Source organism: Hippopotamus amphibius, chromosome 7, assembly GCF_030028045.1.
Source record: "Hippopotamus amphibius kiboko isolate mHipAmp2 chromosome 7, mHipAmp2.hap2, whole genome shotgun sequence".
NCBI classification, from domain to species: Eukaryota; Metazoa; Chordata; class Mammalia; order Artiodactyla; family Hippopotamidae; genus Hippopotamus; species Hippopotamus amphibius.
Window position 1 is genome coordinate 76,599,658 of NC_080192.1, and position 19,598 is coordinate 76,619,255.

At 44.6% G+C, this 19,598-nt stretch overlaps 1 protein-coding gene across 2 annotated transcripts in view; it reads right to left on the bottom strand.

The window, feature by feature from the left end:
- Nucleotides 1-8,622, bottom strand: part of MGAT4A (alpha-1,3-mannosyl-glycoprotein 4-beta-N-acetylglucosaminyltransferase A) — a 109,757-nt gene extending 101,135 nt beyond the window's left edge. The window contains exons 1-2 of one of the 2 annotated variants that reach the window (XM_057740802.1): nucleotides 8,588-8,622; nucleotides 4,016-4,343 (exon numbers count right to left, since the gene is read on the bottom strand). In XM_057740802.1, coding sequence (XP_057596785.1) covers nucleotides 4,016-4,109 — 94 coding nt within the window. In that variant the 5' untranslated portion in view covers nucleotides 4,110-4,343; nucleotides 8,588-8,622. Of the gene's footprint in view, nucleotides 1-4,015; nucleotides 4,344-8,548 lie in introns of both variants that reach the window. The other variant, XM_057740803.1, reaches the window with a different exon arrangement.
- Between the last annotated feature and the right edge of the window lie 10,976 nt (nucleotides 8,623-19,598).

Here is a 19,598-nt window from a genome sequence, read left to right on the forward strand (position 1 = left end):
TCTTTTTGTTAGATTGATCCCTTTATCATTATGTAATGCCCTTCTTTGCTCCAGTTACAGTCCTTGTTTTAAAGTTTATTTTGTCTGACATTTAAGTATTGCTGTCCCAGCTTTCTTTCCATTTCCATGGAATACCTTTTTCCATCCCCTCACTTTCAACCTGCATGTGTCTTTAGATATGAAGTGAGTCTCTTATAGGCAGTGTACATATGAGTCTTTCCTTTATATCTATTAAGGGGCCTTTTGACTGGAGTGTTTAGTCCATTTACATTTAAAGACGTTATTGACAGATACGTACTTTCTGCCATTTTGTTAATTTTTTTCTGCTTATTTTTATTGTTCTTCTCTGTTCCTCTCTTTCTCTCTTGCCCTCTTCCCATCTGATCTGACTACTTTCTTCGATATTATGTTTGTATTCCTTCCTCTTTATTTTTAGCATCTATTATCAGGTTTTGGTTTGTAGTTACCATTGAGGTTCTTATAATAACAACATATGTATATAGCTGTCTATTTTAAGTTGATGGTCACTTAAGTTTGAGCATGTTCTAAAAGCACTACATTTTTATACCACCCCTTCATTTTACGTTTTTGATGTCATCTTTAACATATTTTTATTCTGTGTATCCCTTAATTAATTATTGTGTGTATTTACTCATTTACTTTTATCTATAGTTATATGATTTTTACTAGTTTTGTCTTTTAACATTCATACTAGGTATACAGGTGGTTGATCCACTACACTTACTATATTTTTGCCTTAGAATATATAAAGAACTCTTACAACTTAATAGTCAAAAACCTTTTTTTTCAATAGGCAAAGAAGCTGAACATTTTTTTCAAAGAGGATACACAAATGGCCAATAAGTACATAAAAAGATGCTAGACATTATTATAAATACAAATAAAGCTCACAATGATATACTACCTCACTACCACTAGGATGAGTAGAATCAAAAAGCCAGATAACATGTGTTATCAAGAATGTGAAGAAATGGTAACCCTCATACCCTGTTGGAGGAAGTGCATAATGGTCCAGTTACTTTGGAAAACAGTCTGGCAGCTCCTCAAATGATCAAATATAGAGTTACCATATGACTTAGCAATTCCACTCCTAGATAAATACCCAAGAGAAATGAAAATACATGTCCACACAGAAACATGTACATGAATCCCTATGGACAGGGATCTAAGATCGCTTGCTTGGTCCTGCCAGGTTTCTAGATTATGCCTGACCAAAATAGGAAGTTCATTAGGAGAACCCTCGCCGCCACCACACACACACACACACACACACTCACACACACGTGAGACATGCAATTACTTTTGCCCCACTCTCACATCTGCTTACAACTTTCCCAATCTGTGCTTTCCACACAATTGGAATTCTGCCTCATTTTTTTATGTGTGAATCCTGTATACCCTGCAGAAACCTGTACCCTGGCCTAAACTCCAGCTTTCCTGGCTGGGTTCCTGCAATCCTCTTCAATTTATGCCAATCCCTCATGTATTCTTCCAAGTGGTAAATGAAGACCCATGACAACTATAATAGGAACTGCACTGGGATTACCAGCTAAACCCTGGGACAGTCCTGGAATCCTACATGCCAATCACAGTGAGTGATAATTCCAAAGCACAGATACTCTACACCCTTTCAGAACTTCAGGGATGCACAGGCAGCTCCCTCCATCTGACATGCCCACTGTCCCCTACTCTGCCTGGTCTCTGCTCTTCTGCGCAGCAGACCAATAGCTAAGAGCATAATCTCTGGAACCAGCTTGACTAAGTTTAAAACTTCACCCTTCACCTTAATGTATGACCTTGACAAGTTTCTCTACCACTCTGCCTTGGTTTCCTCATCTGTAGAAAGGAGGTAATGATACCTCCCAAGGACATCATGAGGGTTAAATGAGACAATTCATAACATATACTGTGCTTATAAGAGCACAACTGTAGCACTCTGTTACTGCTTCTATCTCAGTCTATATCTGATGGTATCACATTTTTTTTACTTACATTTTCCCCTACTGGTCCTTGAGCTTCCTAAAGGTGTAAAGTTTCTTCTTCCTTTTCATATTCACAGCATATAACACAGTGCTAGGCACAGGGCAGGTACATGAAAGGGACCAATGAATGAATGAAAATAAAAATTATAAGTCCAGCAACACCAGTGATTATAGAAACCATGCTTTCAATGTAACAAGCAGAGCATGTGGTTTATGAACATACAAGAATTAAACATCTGAAATGAGGCCGACTCTGGAAAATCCAGGCTGACTGCCAGAACAATCTAGAAAGAATCCAAATGCTCAGCAGTTAGAGTGGTTACATAAACGATGGCATTAAAGCACAGGGGATTTTACATAACCATAGCAGACCTCTGCTGATACCTGGAAGAGTCCGGACAAAACCCTAAGCAGAAAAACAGGGCAGAAAAGTATGCACAAAAAGGATTACACAACTGTTCAAAGAATGATAATCAAAGAAAAGAAGCCTTTGTGTGTGTCTCTAATACCACATGGTGAAAGGATCCTTGCATTTTTTGAAAATCAAAAGTAATCAAAATTAATTTTGATTCTAAAGACAACCTAACACACACAAAAATAATGCTTATAATGGCTTTACATCAGAAACAAGATAAATGGAATGAAGATTCCAAAAGTTTTAATCCTTTAAATAAGACACAGTAAAAAAGGGTCAAGATTCTGTTACTACAACACTCTGGATAAGTTTCCTGATAAGAAAAAAATCTATATACTCTTCTTATGGTCAATTCTCTTATTTCCTAAGTAGACTTTTAAGGCCAGTCATCTCTTCTGTTCATGACAGGGAAAAGCAATAGTTTAACTACTCAAAGTTCTTCTTAAGTAAGTCTCCTCCTTTTGATACGATTAAAAAATGAAATCTAAAATGTATATATTTGTTTGCAAAGAAGAAAGGTCTTCAGCAAATGTTTCATTCATTTTCCCCCAAAGAGTTCCTTCCAAAATTAGAGCCCAACTCAGAGAAAAAGAGAAAAACAATACTATACCTGTTTGAAGCACAGAGCATGCTTTGCCACTTATATCAGCTTATTTCATATATATATACACACACACACTTACACAGATATATACATATCAATAAACATACCAGAAAAACATTAAGTCATGAACACATCTTTTTCAGTTACCTTCATACAAGTCAATAAAATAATGCCAGCAACCGCACCTTCCAATAACCAGGTGACAACTACTTGCTCTACCTTGACTCTAAGAAACCAAATGCATACCTCCATCCTTCTTGCCATCAATATTCTCTAGATTAATATGAGGAAAGGAGACAGGTAAAAAGGAGTAGGAATTTACTGTAAATGTCTTCTCTTCAAAAAAAAAGGCAAAGAAACTCACTATCCCTGAATATAGTTCCTATCACTAAACAGATAACCTTCCTTAAAAACACAGTTCAATAATCTAAACAAAATTAATTTTTAAACTTTTAAAATTTTCACATCAGAATTTCTCCTCACCCACTTCGAAAAGACTTTTGCCTAAACAGCAATCTGTCAACACACGCAGTTTAAATCATTAACTACACAGCATCAAATCATTCTATAATCAGCATGTAAATTTCATGAAGGCGCTGATTATGTCCTTTTAAGTGTTTTATACAACATCCGGTACAAAGAAGCTTATTAAACATTTATGATGTTTAATAATAAAAGAAATAAAATGCCAAAACAAAAGTCTTTATTACTCAACTTGGCTGCCATTTATAATATAAACCAAGGATGAGCATGTTTCTCCAAGTGCAATTACAAGAAATTAAAAACAAAACAAACCCCATTCAAATGAGAAATTCTGTCTCCTCTGTCCAAGAATACAGTTTCATTTTTCTGTCAGAAAGAAACTGGCAGGCTGCCAGCAGACAGCATGCAACATGCAGATCACAGAGGCATTTAACTCAAACATTTATGCACCACTGACAAAGCAAAAAACCTACTACACTTCATGCATGTCTTCAGAGATGTTTTCCTTACCTTTCCCATTTTGCCATGTAGTATACCAAGATAAAGTAAGGAACGAAGTGATAAATGCTAAAACAGTGGCTACAGTTCCATTTCGGAGCCTCATCTCATTTCACCATCACACTGGTTCAGATGTTTATGATGATAACCAAGACTGTTTCTTTTTATCCTGAAGTCAAGTGAATCCAGTACTCCTGGCTCTGGGCCAGTCAAAACAATCAATAGGAGAGGTTCATTTCAGATGCTTGGCAGAACCAGTCTGGCAGCCACACCATCCACAATGACTATTCAGCATTGTCTGCACAGTCTTCACAGGTGGCTGTGGCAGGCTTCTTTCTTCCTATTCAGGAGGAAAAGAGAAAAACTTGCTCAGTGATGCAAAATATTCGTTTCTTCATTTATCAGTCACTGTTATAAACAGATTTTTGGCTGGGCTAAAATGTATCTGTCAAGATTACCAAATGATATCCAAATGACATTTAATATATTAGAATGATATGGTTCTTCTCCTCCAGGGGAAAAAAAAGCTTCCAACTATACTCCCTCCTCATTGGTTTTGCTTTGCCTGTGGAAACAGAGTTATGGTTACTTATGTAAAGGGGGACATGGTGGGGCTCACTAAATCAGCCACAGATTCCAAGCTGAGAACTCTAGTGATCACACAGTGGTTCCTGAGTGACATAATCTTCACTCTCTGCAATCCTCCTATTGCACAATAATAGTTAATGTTTTAAAATTTTTAAAGAAAACTGACAGACTACATCTTACAAGGGTCAAAAGCCCTGGTTCCGAGACCCAGCTCCATCACTGCTGAGGTGGCTTCAGGCACGTCACTTACCTCAGCTTTGTGGTTTCACCCATAAAATGAGAAAACTACCTGTCCTGGCTCCTCTTGTTCTCATAAATAATAAAAAGGTTACCGTTATGATTGTTACTGATCATCATCATAAAATAAATGTCATTTTTCCAACGATTAACCTATTCCCCAGGTGTAAACTGGGACTACTTCAGCATTTACAAGATGCAGCAATCCAACTAGGATACCGTAGGACCCAGGACTAATCACTTAGCATTGCTTTAACTCAGGAAATCTGGAGATCACCTCCCACCTAGCAAAACTGTTCAGAAAATGGAATGAAATCAAGTCCTTAGAAGTAGCTAAGCGTAGTCACCTAGCACATAATAGGTTCTCAATAAATGTTAAGTATATTAAAAAATAAAACCAAATCAAAAACCTGCAGCCAGTCACTGGTTCAGGCCGCTCTGGGCAGAGCCGGTCTCATTCCCTCGGGGCGTATCAGGAGCAATAAGATGTACACTGATTCCTTGTGGCCACAGGGGTACCAGGAGATGCACTTGGCAACCCACTAAGTGACACTCCAGTGGGGTGAGTTAATGCACCTCCGAAAAGGCCTGGGAAGCCCGAGGGACAATTCCCTCTGACAAAGAGCATGGTTGATTAAAGTGGTCATTTGTAGGCAATTCAGAAACTACCACCTCAGCTGGTTTGTAAAACTGATGTCGCTAAAAAACTCCACTAGTGAAAACAGATCACTAGGGTATAGGATTCATAATAAAAATGACAGAGACTACAACTCACCGAGTGTTTCCTATGCGTCCCACACGTTCTAAATCTTCACTAACTCCCGTGAGGCAGGCATTGCCGACTCTATTTTACACAGAGACAGAACCCTAATTTGCATGACTCCACAGTCCAAGTCCTCATCTCCCACCCTCTGTCTCTCAAACTAGGCCACCTATACCGCCAGGGATATGGGTGGGATACTACATAGGGATACCAGGGTTATAGGTGGGACAGAAGGGCCAGGGATACTCCAAGTCTCAGGTTACACTGGTGAATCTTCCCAGGGTTTTACCTTTACCCAATAGTTTAAGTCTGAATTAAAAAAAAAAAAATTATACTCTACAACAAACATGGATCTATAATGGAATAAACTGCAAAATTCACAGGAAACTTCAAAGTTGTAACTGAAAACTTGAAAAGAATTTCTCACTTCCTGTGCCCTGGGCTAGGCCCTCCCCTCCCCCCACTCACATCCAGGCAGACTCCTTGGCCAACAGCTCTGCCATATAATATTCTAGAAGCACTGAACTCCCCTATTTTCTTGCTTCCCCTCACTCTCCACAAAGAACTCCAAAGATAGTCTCAGGTTCAAGTTATGGTTATTTTCTAAAGCCAAAGTTTTTCACCTTCTGACATATCCATGTCAACAGCCTTCACAGTGAAATCCTAGAATTTCAATTCAATTCCATAAAGTGCCTAATATATTGCCTTATGTCAATAAGCACTCGATAATGAACTCTGATTATAAAAAGGGAAGGGATAACTCAGTGAATTATGTAACTTGGAATTTTAATCCTGCTGTGGCATCAGAAAAAATTCATATAAAAATGCATATAACTTTCTGTTGCTATATCCTTAGCCCTACCTTACTTCAAGAAGGGTTCTGTCTTGATAAAAGATCTAAAAGTATACAGATTATTAAACATTCAATCCATAATCACGGGGAAGTAGAGAAGCAGAGAACCAGAAAATAAAAGATATTTTGAAACAGTTATATTCAATACAAATAAATCCCATAAGATAAAATCCAGAATAAATGGGTAGAAAGACAAAAGTCAATGAACTCTATAACCAAAGTAGACTATAGATATAGTTTAGTATTCATAATGGGAAAAACATAAGGAATATTAAATATTGGATCCAGGAAGTAATTAATCTCTGGTTTGAAGATACTTACAATGAACCCTGCCAACAAATAAGACCTGAAATTCTGCAAGAGAAATATGAGAGCATTTTACTTAGTAAGAATGTCGTCATACATTTTTAATTAGGGTTTCCACACTGATGAAGTTTAACTGCCCAGAACAAGAGCAAGACCAATGATCCCCATGCTCTCAAAACAGGAGAGGCAGTTCAGAGGCTGGACAGCCAAGAGCCCTGTGGGTGACTGACTACCTAAAGCAAGAGAAGTGACCCATATTTCTCATCGCTGTCCGCATTTGTAAAAATTTTGGTCTAACACCCGGACACTCTCTGAGACTATCACTGAACACATCTGAATTCTTAGCAACAAAAAAGGCAGTGGCTAAAGTTCCTGGTCATCTTCTCCACCCTGACAAAGATGTATGGAACTTTCAACTCTAGATCTCAGACCAAAAAATCTGTTTTATTAACAGTCCTTTAGGGGCTGCACTCCTGTATGTTATGATTAGATATATAGCTTTTGTTGGATTTTAAAGTGTTCTCTGAAACATTCAATATGTTCTATGGCTGAAAACACTTAACATGTGGCTTAATTACCATCCCACAGGCAGGACAGAGGTGCCTGTAGGGAAGGCACCATCATGAAATCCATGATGTAAGCCCTATAACTTTATACACCGCGATTATGTTAAAATTCATTGGTTTTACGTTTATAAAAGGATTTCTATTTTTCGTTAATACAGCTTACATAATTTCATCGTCCTGTGCATTTTCAGATTTACACGTGTGGGCTAAAAAAAGCTCCGTTAGGATAACCTGTTAATGGAACTTTTTTTTTTAACATTCAGAAAAAAGAAACATAAACCACTAGACGCATGTTATTCACTTATACATTGAGGTTCTAAATTCGAACAAACGACGATGTCATTCTCTTTTATCAGAAGTCGTCCGACAGCAAAAAGACAACAGCAAAATACACGGAGAGCACCGAAAACATACACTGCGCCTGCTTATATCTGCATCTCGGATTGTAAGCAATGAACGGGCTCCGGAGAAACACACGCTGCGAGAAATAAAAAGCGGGCGCGCAAGTGGTCCGACCGCCAGCTCATACAACACGCCTTCGCGCTGTCACCTGGTACGCTCAGTGGCATCACCTGGCCCCAACCCGAGGGTCCCCCCTCGCAGCTTCCTCGTTAGCGGAAAGCTGAGGCCTGGGGATGGGAGTGCGCTTGCACAGAGGACCGGCGGGTCTTGACTTCGTAGGAAAATTCGCCAGGATGGTGTACGCCTCGCCGCCCCGGGAGCAGCCCAGCCCCTGCGCCCGGGCCGCCTCGCCCCCGCCCCACCTGCCCCGCGGCCCCCGGGACGCCGCCGACTCCGGGATGAGCGTGCGCCCCGGGGCAGCCGGTCCCGCGGGCAACTCTCCCTCCCCCTCTGCACCCCCAAGCCCCCCACTTTCCTCCACTCTGCCCCAAAGTCGACGAGCCCCGCCGCGCCGGGCAGCGCCGAGAACGCCACCGGGCGCCCGGCCGCCCACGCCGAGAGCGCGCAGCACGGAGGAGCTGCGGCGCCGGCGGAGCGGGGCCGACGGCGAGCCCAGGGCGGCCCAGCCCGCGCCCCGCCCCGAGGCCCAGCCCGCCCGCGCCCCGAGCCGGCCCCGTCGCAGCCGGCGGCGCACGAGCTCCCGGCCGGGCCGCGGCGCAGGCTGCTCCGTTACCAGCAGGTGGATCTCCCGCGAGCCGGCGCCGCAGAGCCCGGCGGCCGGCGCCGCCCCTCAGTCCCGCGCCCTCCGCGCAGCCGCCCCGCGCCCCCACCTCGAAGCTGCCCGCGCGCCGCCGCCGCGAGCTCCTCACCCGCCGCCGGCGCTGCCAGTCCTGCCGCGGCCGCCGCCGCCGCTGCCGCCGCCGCCGCCAGGCGCCCCGCCTCCCCGCGCGGCTCCGCCCCGCCGCTGGAGCGCCGCGGCCCCCGTGCCCGGCCCCGCCCGCGACCCCGCCAGCCATTGGCCGCCGGTGCTGCGCGCCGTCCGCCCGGCGCCCCCGCGCGGCCGAGCCGCCCGCCAGAGCCCCGCCCGGCTGTCATTTAGGGGCGCCGTCTCGCAGCCCGTATCTTTCTCGTGAGATCTCCCCGCTTCATTCACTGTCACCGCGGGCTCTGGAGCGGCGTCTGGGTCTCCGGTCCCGGGCTCCCGCCCGGCCGCCACATCTGGCTTTAATCCTCCCGGGAGTGCGCGCGGAGGCCGCTCAGGCTGCCAACAAAAGGCCCCGGGGAGCCCCCAGCCTCTGCCTGGCGAGCGACCCGCCCACCAGGGGTGCCGCGGCCCCAGCCCCTCCTGCCAGCTGGGGTCCCGTCCCCGCCGTCCTGCCTGGGCAGCATTCCCGGTGACAGGTCCCTGGGCGGCTCCCGCCCTAACCCAGCAAGAGCTTCAGAGGCCCCGCAGGTCCAGGCACCTCACCGACTGTCTCTGGCCCTCGCGACATCCCCAGCGATAGGCATCGTTATCCCCAGCTTACCGCCGAGGAGACCGGGACTCAGGGAGAAGGACTAGCTTAAGCGACTGGGAAGAAGATATATAAACTAAAACTTAAATGCAGATCGTTTGGGTGTTAAAGACTGATTTTCCACCACACCACGTTGTTCTGCCCCTTTCTCCTGAGCCCTCTGTCCTAATCTATCACCATTTCATAAAGTTGGAGGTTAACTTTGGAACCAAATAGATAATCATCTATAGAAAGTCTGAGTGGTCTGCCCCTGTTTTTCTTAATATCTGTCTGTGCTAAGACTTGGGTTAGTAACTGGCCTAAGGGCCAGATTTCCTGTAATCTATGACAAAGACATTTCCTAGTAGCAAGCTGGCAACAATTTCATGACCAGATGTAAGTAATAAAGGCTGAAACCATTCTCGGATACAACCTTTGATACATTGTTTGATACATCGTGCCTGAAATATCTCTTGGGAATGGAAAGCCCCAGGCCTTGTTCTACAATGCTCAATGACAGGCAAGCAATTTCCTTGCAGATGAAGAAAGAACTACCATTTCACAAAGCCACGTCCACAAGACTGGCCAAAAGACCAAAAAGCGCAGGTAGCTACTGTCCGTTCTACAGAGGAAGCAACTGGAGGCCCTGAGAGATTGATAGTACAAATAGTAACGATACACACTGATACAAATAGTAATGTAGGCACTAGTAAATGATCCAGCCAGAATTCAAACCGGGGTCTGTTTGACTCCAGAGCCCCTGCACCATTCCTGTACCTCTCTGCTTACACCTTCAGGAACTGACAAAATCTTGTTGAGTGGAGGAATATTAAAAAAGATGTGTGTCTCTCCACTTTGTCCATTTTTTTCTCTCTCAGTGAGGGAAGGAAATGAAAGCATTCACAAACATTCAATAAGCAGATGCATATGTCAGAGAGAAAGGAAAGCTGCAAAGGACAAGCTTCAACTACAGACTCAATGGCCTTATTCAGGAAGACGGCAGAATTCCCTCTGGATGAGGGTTAGCAGCGAACCCACAGCAGAAGACAAAAAGCAGGAGAAACAGAACTGCCTTCCTTTGGGGACCTTCTTGATCATCTGTTGCTACTCCCTCTGGCAGCAGAAAGGCAGGTTTTGGAAGAAATCTGGTGATACAGTTGAACTTGTCACAGACCAATCACGTTTTAGTCCTGGAAAGTCTGGATTTCAGTTCGTTGTCCTGAGAAATCGGAACGGCATGGGACGTATGCCAAGGTGTGGGTTAGAATCGGTCATCATTCATCCTCGCTTTGCAGAGTACACGATCCTAGATTTTCCAACTATGTCTGTGAAACTTGTTTAATAAACAAAGGAGTTCCAAACCCCACTGAGTCCCGTCTAGTTCTTTTGCTCTTTTTTATCTTTTCCGCAGTGATTCTCTAGCTCCATTATTCTGCAGCTTCCCTTTCCGCCTTCTCCTGGCCTTTAAGTTCACAGAATCAGTGGAAGCTGCGGAGGGACTTAGGCTAAAAGTTCTGCCTGTGACTTCACCATTCTATATTCTGTCTCCAACAAAACTGCGATATGGCGGCTGTTCTTTCCACAAACATTTTCTGAGTGCCTAAGATGTGCAGAGGCAGCTGTTGCCTACCCAGGGGTGCTCACAGACTAGTGGGAGAGGTGGATACGGAATGAGACCACATGACAGCGTGGTAAGCTCAAGCTACCAGGACAGAAGATAGGATGGGGCCCTCAATCAGTTTCTCAGGCAGGGGGAGGCTTCCTGGAGGTGACATCTGATCTAAAAGCAGAGTACGTACAGGAAGCTAATCTTTTCCTTTTATCACTTTGATGGGGAGTAGTTGTTGGTGGAGCCGTGCCTACAACAGTCAACTTCCAAGAAATCAAACACAGGATCTTTAGTTATTTTCTGCTCTGATCCCCTCCATGCACGAACAATCAAACCTGCATCATTTATGAGTGTTGATAAACGTTGTGATTCTGGTTTCTTGGCTACTGGCTCAAATGGGATTTTTTTTTCAACCGTAAAGTTTTCAAGAGGAATCACATCGGAGGTGCTTCCTAGTTTTTTGTTGTTGTTATTGTTTTCTTTAATTAATTAATTTACTTATTTATTTTATTTATTGGCTGTGCTGGGTCTTCGTTGCTGCACACAGGCTTTCTCTAGTTGCTGAGAGCGGGGGCTACTCTTCATTGTGGTGTGCAGGCTCCTCATTGTAGTGGCTTCTCTTGTTGTGGAGCACGGGCCCTACACGTGTGGGCTTCAATAGTTGCAGCACATGGGCTCAGTAGCTGTGGCTCACGGGCTCTAGAGCACAGGCTCAATAGTTGTGGCACATGGGCTTAGTTGCTCCGTGGCATGTGGAATCTTCCCAGGGCAGGGCTTGAACACATGTCCCCTGCATTGGCAGGTGGATTCTTTACTACTGCGCCACCTAGGAAGTCCAGTTGTTATTGTTTTTCAATGGCTCATGTAGGGGTTGTAGGAGCCCTCCCATCTTACTTGATAAATAGTGTGTTGGATCCGTTTAGTCTAGAAGCTATAGGGGAACTAGGACCACAGTAAGAGTGTATTAACTCTTTGTTAGCCACAGAGTGTTTCAGACACAGTGTACACAGTATTTCTGCTGTGTAATCAGACAGAGCACACGAGGTCCAAGAAATTAATGGGAGAATTCAAATAGAACCAACCACCACATTTGCTATTCAACTTAAGGTGGACATTAAGGTTTATCCAGATGAAGGACATCAGAGAGCTAAATTATTTTAATTTTTCATTTTCACACTTACTCTCCACACCTTCACTCATCTCTTTGTGAGAGAATTCCTGAAAGAGGACTTTCCTATTCGTTCACATTCACACTGTCAGGGTAGGTGTACCTATCAGATTATTCAGACAAAAGCCAGGCTATGTGGCTACATGATTATGGAATTATAAACCCTTACCCTACTGAAGTGTTGTGGCCAGTGGTGTTTACATATGTGTATAAGACATTGCAAAAATTTTTCAAGAAAACCCCAAAGCAAAAGAGAATCCAACCATCTTACTGGGAACAGGCACCCTCGGCAATGCCACATGGCAGGAAGTTTAGGAGGCTTGGAGGGATCACTCTTCCCTTCTAAGTGATTTAGCCACACTATCAAAGCCGATGCACTGGTTTTATTCTATTTGATGTATACGCCAAAGGAACAATGGAAGAGAATTTCATGCCAGAGAATTGCAGACCCTTGGGGATTTTTTTCTTTTCTTTTCCTTCCTCTGTGAATTTGGTACTTGGAAAACATGCTGGATCAACAGCCCTGCATCTGAAATCCATCCGTGCATGAAACCAATTTGATCAGCTCAACTGCGCTACTCCATCAACACATTTCAAACAGGATGAAAACCTTTACTCAAATAATATACCCAGGACCATGACTGCCAAATATTAGGCCATTTGGAGTTTTGGGTATCAGGACAACATAATCTATGTCATCTTTTTCATATACCTAGTGTTTCGTTACCCTCTTTTATAACAACTGAACACAACTCTACAAGTAGGTGTCTGTATCAGCCACGGACCAGGCAGGCAGAAAGAAAGAGCGAGAGATGGGGGGGGGGGGGGGGGGAGAGGGAGGGAGGAAGGGAAGAAATTATTCTAGGTATTATGAATGGAGGGAATATTATACAGGAGATTGCTTGCAAAGGTTTTGTGAGGGCTGAATGAAGAAAGAAGGGGCACTAAGAGCAAAGAGGATGCAGGATGGATACCCAAGGATCAGAGGCTGCTAGTGCACCTGGGTGGACACCTGGAGCTTGCGTCTGCTGATGCGCTATTGGAGAACTGTTGCTATTGGTCTGGAACCCTGAAAAGATGCTGCCTTAGCCTGGGCAACTAGAGATAGGAATCACCCCACCCCCACTGTTTTTGCAACTGTTACCAATAACTTCAAGTAAGTGCCACAGTGTTAGAGGCAGAAGCAGGAAGCTTCTCTCCTCCCTCTGCCTTCTAACCTCCAACCATTGCCTCCTATAGGCACATACTAACAGAAAGCCAGCTCTAGGAAGCCCAGCAGCTGTAGCCAGCTCACTCCCAGCTCCAGCAACACACAGCAGAGGAAACGAAAGGCAGCAGCATGGGAGGCTCAAGACAATGGGTAAATAACCAAATCAGTGTCTGAATAAAAAACCACCTTAGGCATGCTTTAAAGTGAAACTAGAGCTTGTCCTAGAAACAAGAGGGAAGGGAGCCTGTCAGATCTTTCCGCTCCAGTGAGATTAACACAAACTCTAGAAAACACCTTTCACATTCACATCACTCTTAAGAGAGGCTTGTTCACATGTCTATCACTAGATACTATCACTAGTAAAGAGAGACTTTTCTATCAAACAGTGATGCTATATGGAGCCCTTATGTGATCAGCAGTTTAGAAGACACAGAATTGTAAAATATGGACTCAGCCCTCAAGGAGTTCACAGTCTGGTTGAAGGAACACCCAAGACCCTCCTCATCTCATGCTTGCTTGTCACTAGAGGCACATTCTAGCTTCTGCTGCTCAAGCCGAGCCACGCCATCCTGAACCACTCCCTGCCAGCCACCAATTGGCACATCCTGTTGCCTCTGGCAACTCACTCCCCAGCCCCACCCCACCGCTCTCTTTGGCTCGCTAACATTCTCCAAGATTCAGCTTGATGCCACCTCCCCAGGAAGCCTTCCCTTTCCCCCAAGACTGGGAGAGGGACACATTGTGCTCTGTTCCTACTCCTACCAGTGGATTTATCACACTGTCGCATCGCCCTGAGTTTCCAAGCTGGTGTTCATTAGAGGAAGGGCAAGCTTCAGTGCCTCTCAGTCTTTGGAGTGGTTGGGTCAGATCCGGGGCAGCTGGAACCCTCCAGCTACAAGGAGCCTGGAGGCCCATGATGAATATGATCCTCTTCTCTGTGTTTTATTTAGTGAAAAAAAGCTGGGCAGCATGGATATAACTGTCTGCTGACTTATCTGCCTCATTCACTCAGCTGGTACACTGTTTGAGGTCAGGGACCATCTTATTCGTTACTGTATGGCAGGCCCATGGGAGCCACTGCCAGCGTTCTTTGACAGAATGAAGGAGGACTGTGTGGAAGAGGACATACTTGCTCTGAGCCTTGAAGAACGGGTGTAGAATTGGGGCAGATGTAGGGTGGGGAGGAAATAAGCATCACAAGGGAAGGAGGAGCACACACACAAAGAGAGCAGTGCACCAGTGTTCAAGGCACCTGGGCCGGGGGATGAACAGAGGCATCACAGGAAACGAGGTAGGTTATGAAAACTGCACAGGGTCTCAGGCTTTGGTAAGAGGAAAAGACTGAAGATCGCTGTATAGAAAAGCAACGTAAAAAAAAAAAAATCCTCAAGGCCAGAGGTGTCCTTATGTCATTGACCCCAGTTAGAAAGTTGCTGTGATATTTTTACCTGAGTGAAAAAACAATGTGTCTTATGATCATCCAACAAATATTTGCTGGGGCTGCTACTCTATGCCCTGTCTACATATGTCCACTAGAGCCTCTTAGTAAATATTTGCTCATTGGTTTTGCTTCCTACTTTAAACTTCATACTGGCCTAGGATCAAAATCACAAGGCTTAAGATACGATGAAAGAGGGTAGAGAAAGACAGTTCTCTTCAGTCAGTGGACATTCTAATATTTATTAGTGTCTCAGATGCAACTGAAAATGCCCTATCGCTTCAGAAATGAATGGGAGAGAGGGCTTCCTAGGTGGTGCAGTGGCTAAGAATCCCCCTGCCAATGCAGGGGACACGGGTTCCATCCCTGCTCAATGCCTTGGAGCAACGAAGCCCATGTGCCCCAACTATTGCACCTGCGCTTTAAAGCACGTGAACCACAACTACTGAGCCCATGTGCCGTAACTACTGAACCCCATGCACCTAGAGCCCATGCTCCGCAACAAGAGAAGCCATGGCAATGAGGAGCCCACCCACTACAACGAAGAGTAGACCCCACTTGCCGCAACTAGAGAAAGCCCGCGTGCAGCAACGAAGACCCAGTATGACCAATAAATAAATAAGCAAATAAATAAATTTATTTTAAAAAAAAAGAAATGAATGGGAGAGAGAAATTATAAGGGGTATCTTCAGGGAAAAGAATCTTCCAGAATTCTGAACGTTCCACTTAATAGCCTTGTTCAAGCCAGCCTCTGTAGAAGGAGTCTGGGAATGTAAAAATGGTGTAAGAAATCAAGAATGTCCTCTGAATTGAAAGTCTTGGTGCACAGAAGTGTCATTAAAACATTCCAAGACAATCTCCACAGAGTGCTTTGTAAAATTAATTTGTCAAAATTCTCTAAAACGTTTTTGGATGGCAATTTGCTTTGTGAACTTGAAAGTGCTTACTGGGATTTCCCTGGTGGTACAGAGGTTAAGACTCCAAGCTTCCAATGCAGGGGGCCTGGATTCAATCCCTGGTCAGGGAACTAGATCCCACATGCATGCCGCAACTAAGAGTTCACATGCCACAACTAAGGATCCCATGTGCTACAACTAAGGAGCTGGCCAGCAGCACCTAAGGAGCCCTCGAGCCGCAACTAAGGAGCCCATGAGCCACAACTAAGACCTGGCACAACCAAATAAATAAATTAATTAAATAATAGTGATAAAATAAATATTTTTTAAAAGTGCTTATTGCGGGGACACATTGTAAGAGTGACCTGCCTCTGGTTCTGCATGGGAAGTCATGTCTTTATCCTGCAGGTAAGGGAGAAGTCAACAAGTCCTTCCCAGGCTAGGGTGCAAGGGAACAATTTTAAAAGAGATGCAAAAAACCTGAACACAGTGGAGTACAAACACAGAGGCCTCCTTCTAGAGGAACTCAGGTCTTGTGCCAGCTGGGTTCTTTTACCAGCTGAATACTTGCCCCATTCTTTCATCACTGACAACCTCTGGTCCTGTTGGTTTTCCTCCTAAAGACTCCAGGTTATCTAAAGCTTCCGCATGCCAAACCAGCTAAACGTATTAATTGTTTTCCTATTATTAATCAAGTGATACATAGGTAGACAGACAGATATAAAACCAAAGGTTCTGATTTACAACAGTGAGATGGCCTAGCTGTTTTACAGACTAGCCGATGTCCCAGGATACAGGGCCCTGACACTCGGAGCTGCCCTTTAGGGGTGACTTAAACAGTACTGAGACCAAGTAAACTCATCAAATCTCTTCTTTGAAGGTCTTTGAAACAAAGACATACGGTCTCATTCAGTGTCAGACAGAAGCAGAAAGACAGGGTATGGAGAAGCCCTGAGCAAAGAGGTAGAAGCCAAAAGATAGAAAGCAAAGAGAAGTGAGTCTGTAAAAGGGTAAAAGCAGCACGTGGGGGAGGAGCAGAGACTGGGTAGTTGAGTGAGGCAGTGGCTGGAGCTGCCTTTGGGGCCCAGCTGCTGTGGGGGGACCAGAGTGGCTGCTGCGGCAGGACAGGGACAGACAGCCTTGAACTTGTACGCGAGGCTGCAGGTTTGGGTTTCTGCTCTTCTCAAAACTTTCCATCACATGACTACACAAAGGGCAGAGCGGAAGCATCAGGAATTTGGGGAAGGCAGCCAGATCTTCATAAATAGGACTTGATTGTAACTGTTTTTTAATTTTTTTGGCCATGCCTTGCGGCATGTGGGATCTTAGTTCCCTGACCAGGGATCAAACCTGTGCCCCCTGCAGTGGAAGCTCGGAGTCTTAACCACTGGACTGCCAGGGAAGTTCCCAGGACTTGATTGTTTTCGTGAAGCACCCTGAGCTCTTGCAAGATGATGTATGCACATTGAAAAGCGAAACCTAAAACATTCTGGAATCAAAGACATAAATAGGCTTTTTAGATTATCCACGGTATATATTATGTGCCTCATAATTCCATACTTCTATCACTCATTAGTTGAAAAAAGTAGGTAGTTATACTTATTTTCAGTTTGAAACTTGAATTTAAGACAATTGAGCATGAATTGAAGGAGTGGAGAGACCAAAATGCCAAACCTCATCAATGTGGCCTGAGAGCCAAAAACTTAAATGTGGGACTTCCCTGGTTGTGCAGTGGTTAGGAATTCACCTGCCAATGTAGGGCACACGGGTTTGATCCCTGGTCTGGGAAGATCCCACATGCCACAGAGCAACTAAGCCTGTGCACCACAACTGCTGAGCCTGTGCTCTAGGGCCTGTGAGCCACAACTACTGAGCCCACATGCCACAACTACTGAGGCCTGTGCGCCTAGAGCCTGTGCTCTGCCACAAGAGAAGCCACCACAATGAGAAGCCGGTGCACCACAAGGAAGAGTAGCCCCTGCACGCCACAACTAAAGAAAGCCCACACACAGCAATGAAGATCCAACGCAGCCAAAAAAAAAATTAAAAAAACCAGGTAAACGTTCCATCAGTGTGTAACTTATGGATATACACATCCTAAAACCATCTTAGAGAGAACAAAAATGACCTATTTCTAATAATGATTGTTCATAATTTCCCCATTCCATTCATTTTTCCCCAAACCCAGAACATGAGATCACACAGATAAATCCCCTTGCACTTCAGCATTTATTAGAACTCCCTGTGGGATATTTTCTTTTATCAGTTTTCTAATTTTCCAACCTGAATCCTATCTCACTAGCTACATTTATGTTGCCTTTCAGCAGCCACAGAGAGGCAGGGAGGGTGATGTTCAGAAGTACTGGGGAGTGGGACCCTGATACTTCTAGCAGGATGTGGTACCATGCGCTTATAGCGAAAAAAACCTAAGAGCTGCTCCCAGCTAATGGAAAAATAAATTGGAATTGTATTGGGAACGTGCCCAAAAGAACTTGCCTCAAATGAGAATTGAGTCTTTATTAGAAAAATCTGATAAAGGGGGGGGGGGAATTTCCTTCCAATCATCTAATGGGCCTTATAATTCATCATTTCATTTCCTTCCTATAAAGGGACATTACATTTTAGTGTCTGTCAAATGTTATTGTAATTGTGAAAGTACCTTCTTCCCAGCAACCTGAAATAATTTCTCCTTTCAAGTGAAAGCTTCAACCTTGCACTGAAAGTACATCCCAATTTCTTCACCTTCCAAGCACTAGGGGAAAAATCATCATCTTGGCCTCTGCAGAGAATAAATATTTAGGAAGCTTCTTCCTCATGAATTTTAGCATTTGCCACAGTTGCTGTCTGACAACGTGTCGTATTTCTTTCCTGTTGGACAAATATTTGCTGAGGGCTTACTGTGTTCTGGCACCCAGCTCCACGTGGCACAGACAATTGAACCCGCCTTTCGGTTTGTCTGGGGTGAGGGGTAGGGCAGGAGTATAGCAAGAAACGAGGTTGCACAGAAAGATTGGGATTTGGGGTCAGTTTTGTGTGTGTTTTGGGAGGTGGGTGGGATGCCAGGGGAATTCAGCACTAGCATAAGGAGTTTGGACTTTATTCAGTAAATAATGTAAAGTCATCAGACGTTTTTGAGAATGACCAGTCAGAACGAAGGGTAAGGAGATCCTCCTGGTGGCAGCCAGCACAATGGGTGGTAGGGGAGGGAGGTGGATCCTCCAAGTGAGAGCTAATCAGTCCCAATTTAGGGCTCCTGTAGGGACAGGTGAACAGAGGAGGGCAAAAGAGGCATTGAGGTTCTTTGTTTTTTGTTTTCTTTGACCACGCCCGGCTAGGGATGGAATCTGTGCCCCCTGCAGTGGAAGTGCAAAGTCCTAACCACTGGACCACCTGGGAAGTCCCGAGGCATAGCAATTTTGAGGCCAGCAATGGGGCTGATGGCAGCTTTCAAAACCAAAGCAGAGATCACAGGGAAGGAGATGTTTAGGAGGAAGATGACTTCAACTTTGACCCTACTTAATCAGAGTTGTTAAGAGACGCAGAGGTGTTGCTCTTTGGCAGGAACAAGACATGGAAATTAAGAGAAAGATTAGGCAACACCAGCAAGATGGAGAGGGATGGGGGGTGGTGAGTTTACCAGCTGGGTTTACCAGCTTGGTCACCGGCTGCCTTCACAAGGGACATTTCAGAGGAGCAGCATCAGCAAAGGCTTCATGGCCATTTGCCAAGGATGAGTGGGTGGTAAGGAAGTGAAGACAGCTTGGGCTATGCTTTGCAGGGTGGCATGAAGAAATCCGGGTTTTGTTTCTAAGATCAGAAACATTTGAAGAGCAAGAAGAAGGGGTTCTAAATGATAAATCAGGATCGTCCCCATCACGGGCTACCTACTACTCAGCATCCACTTTTGGATTTGCCACTTGGTGTTCTGAACCGTCCCCTAGCCCTCTGCTGCTTTTCTATAATTGCAAATAAGAAAGAAATGATAGTAAATAGAGCTAGCATTCCCAGAACATTCACACTCTGCCAGGCACCCCACGAAGAGATTTATACATATTAATTAATTTAA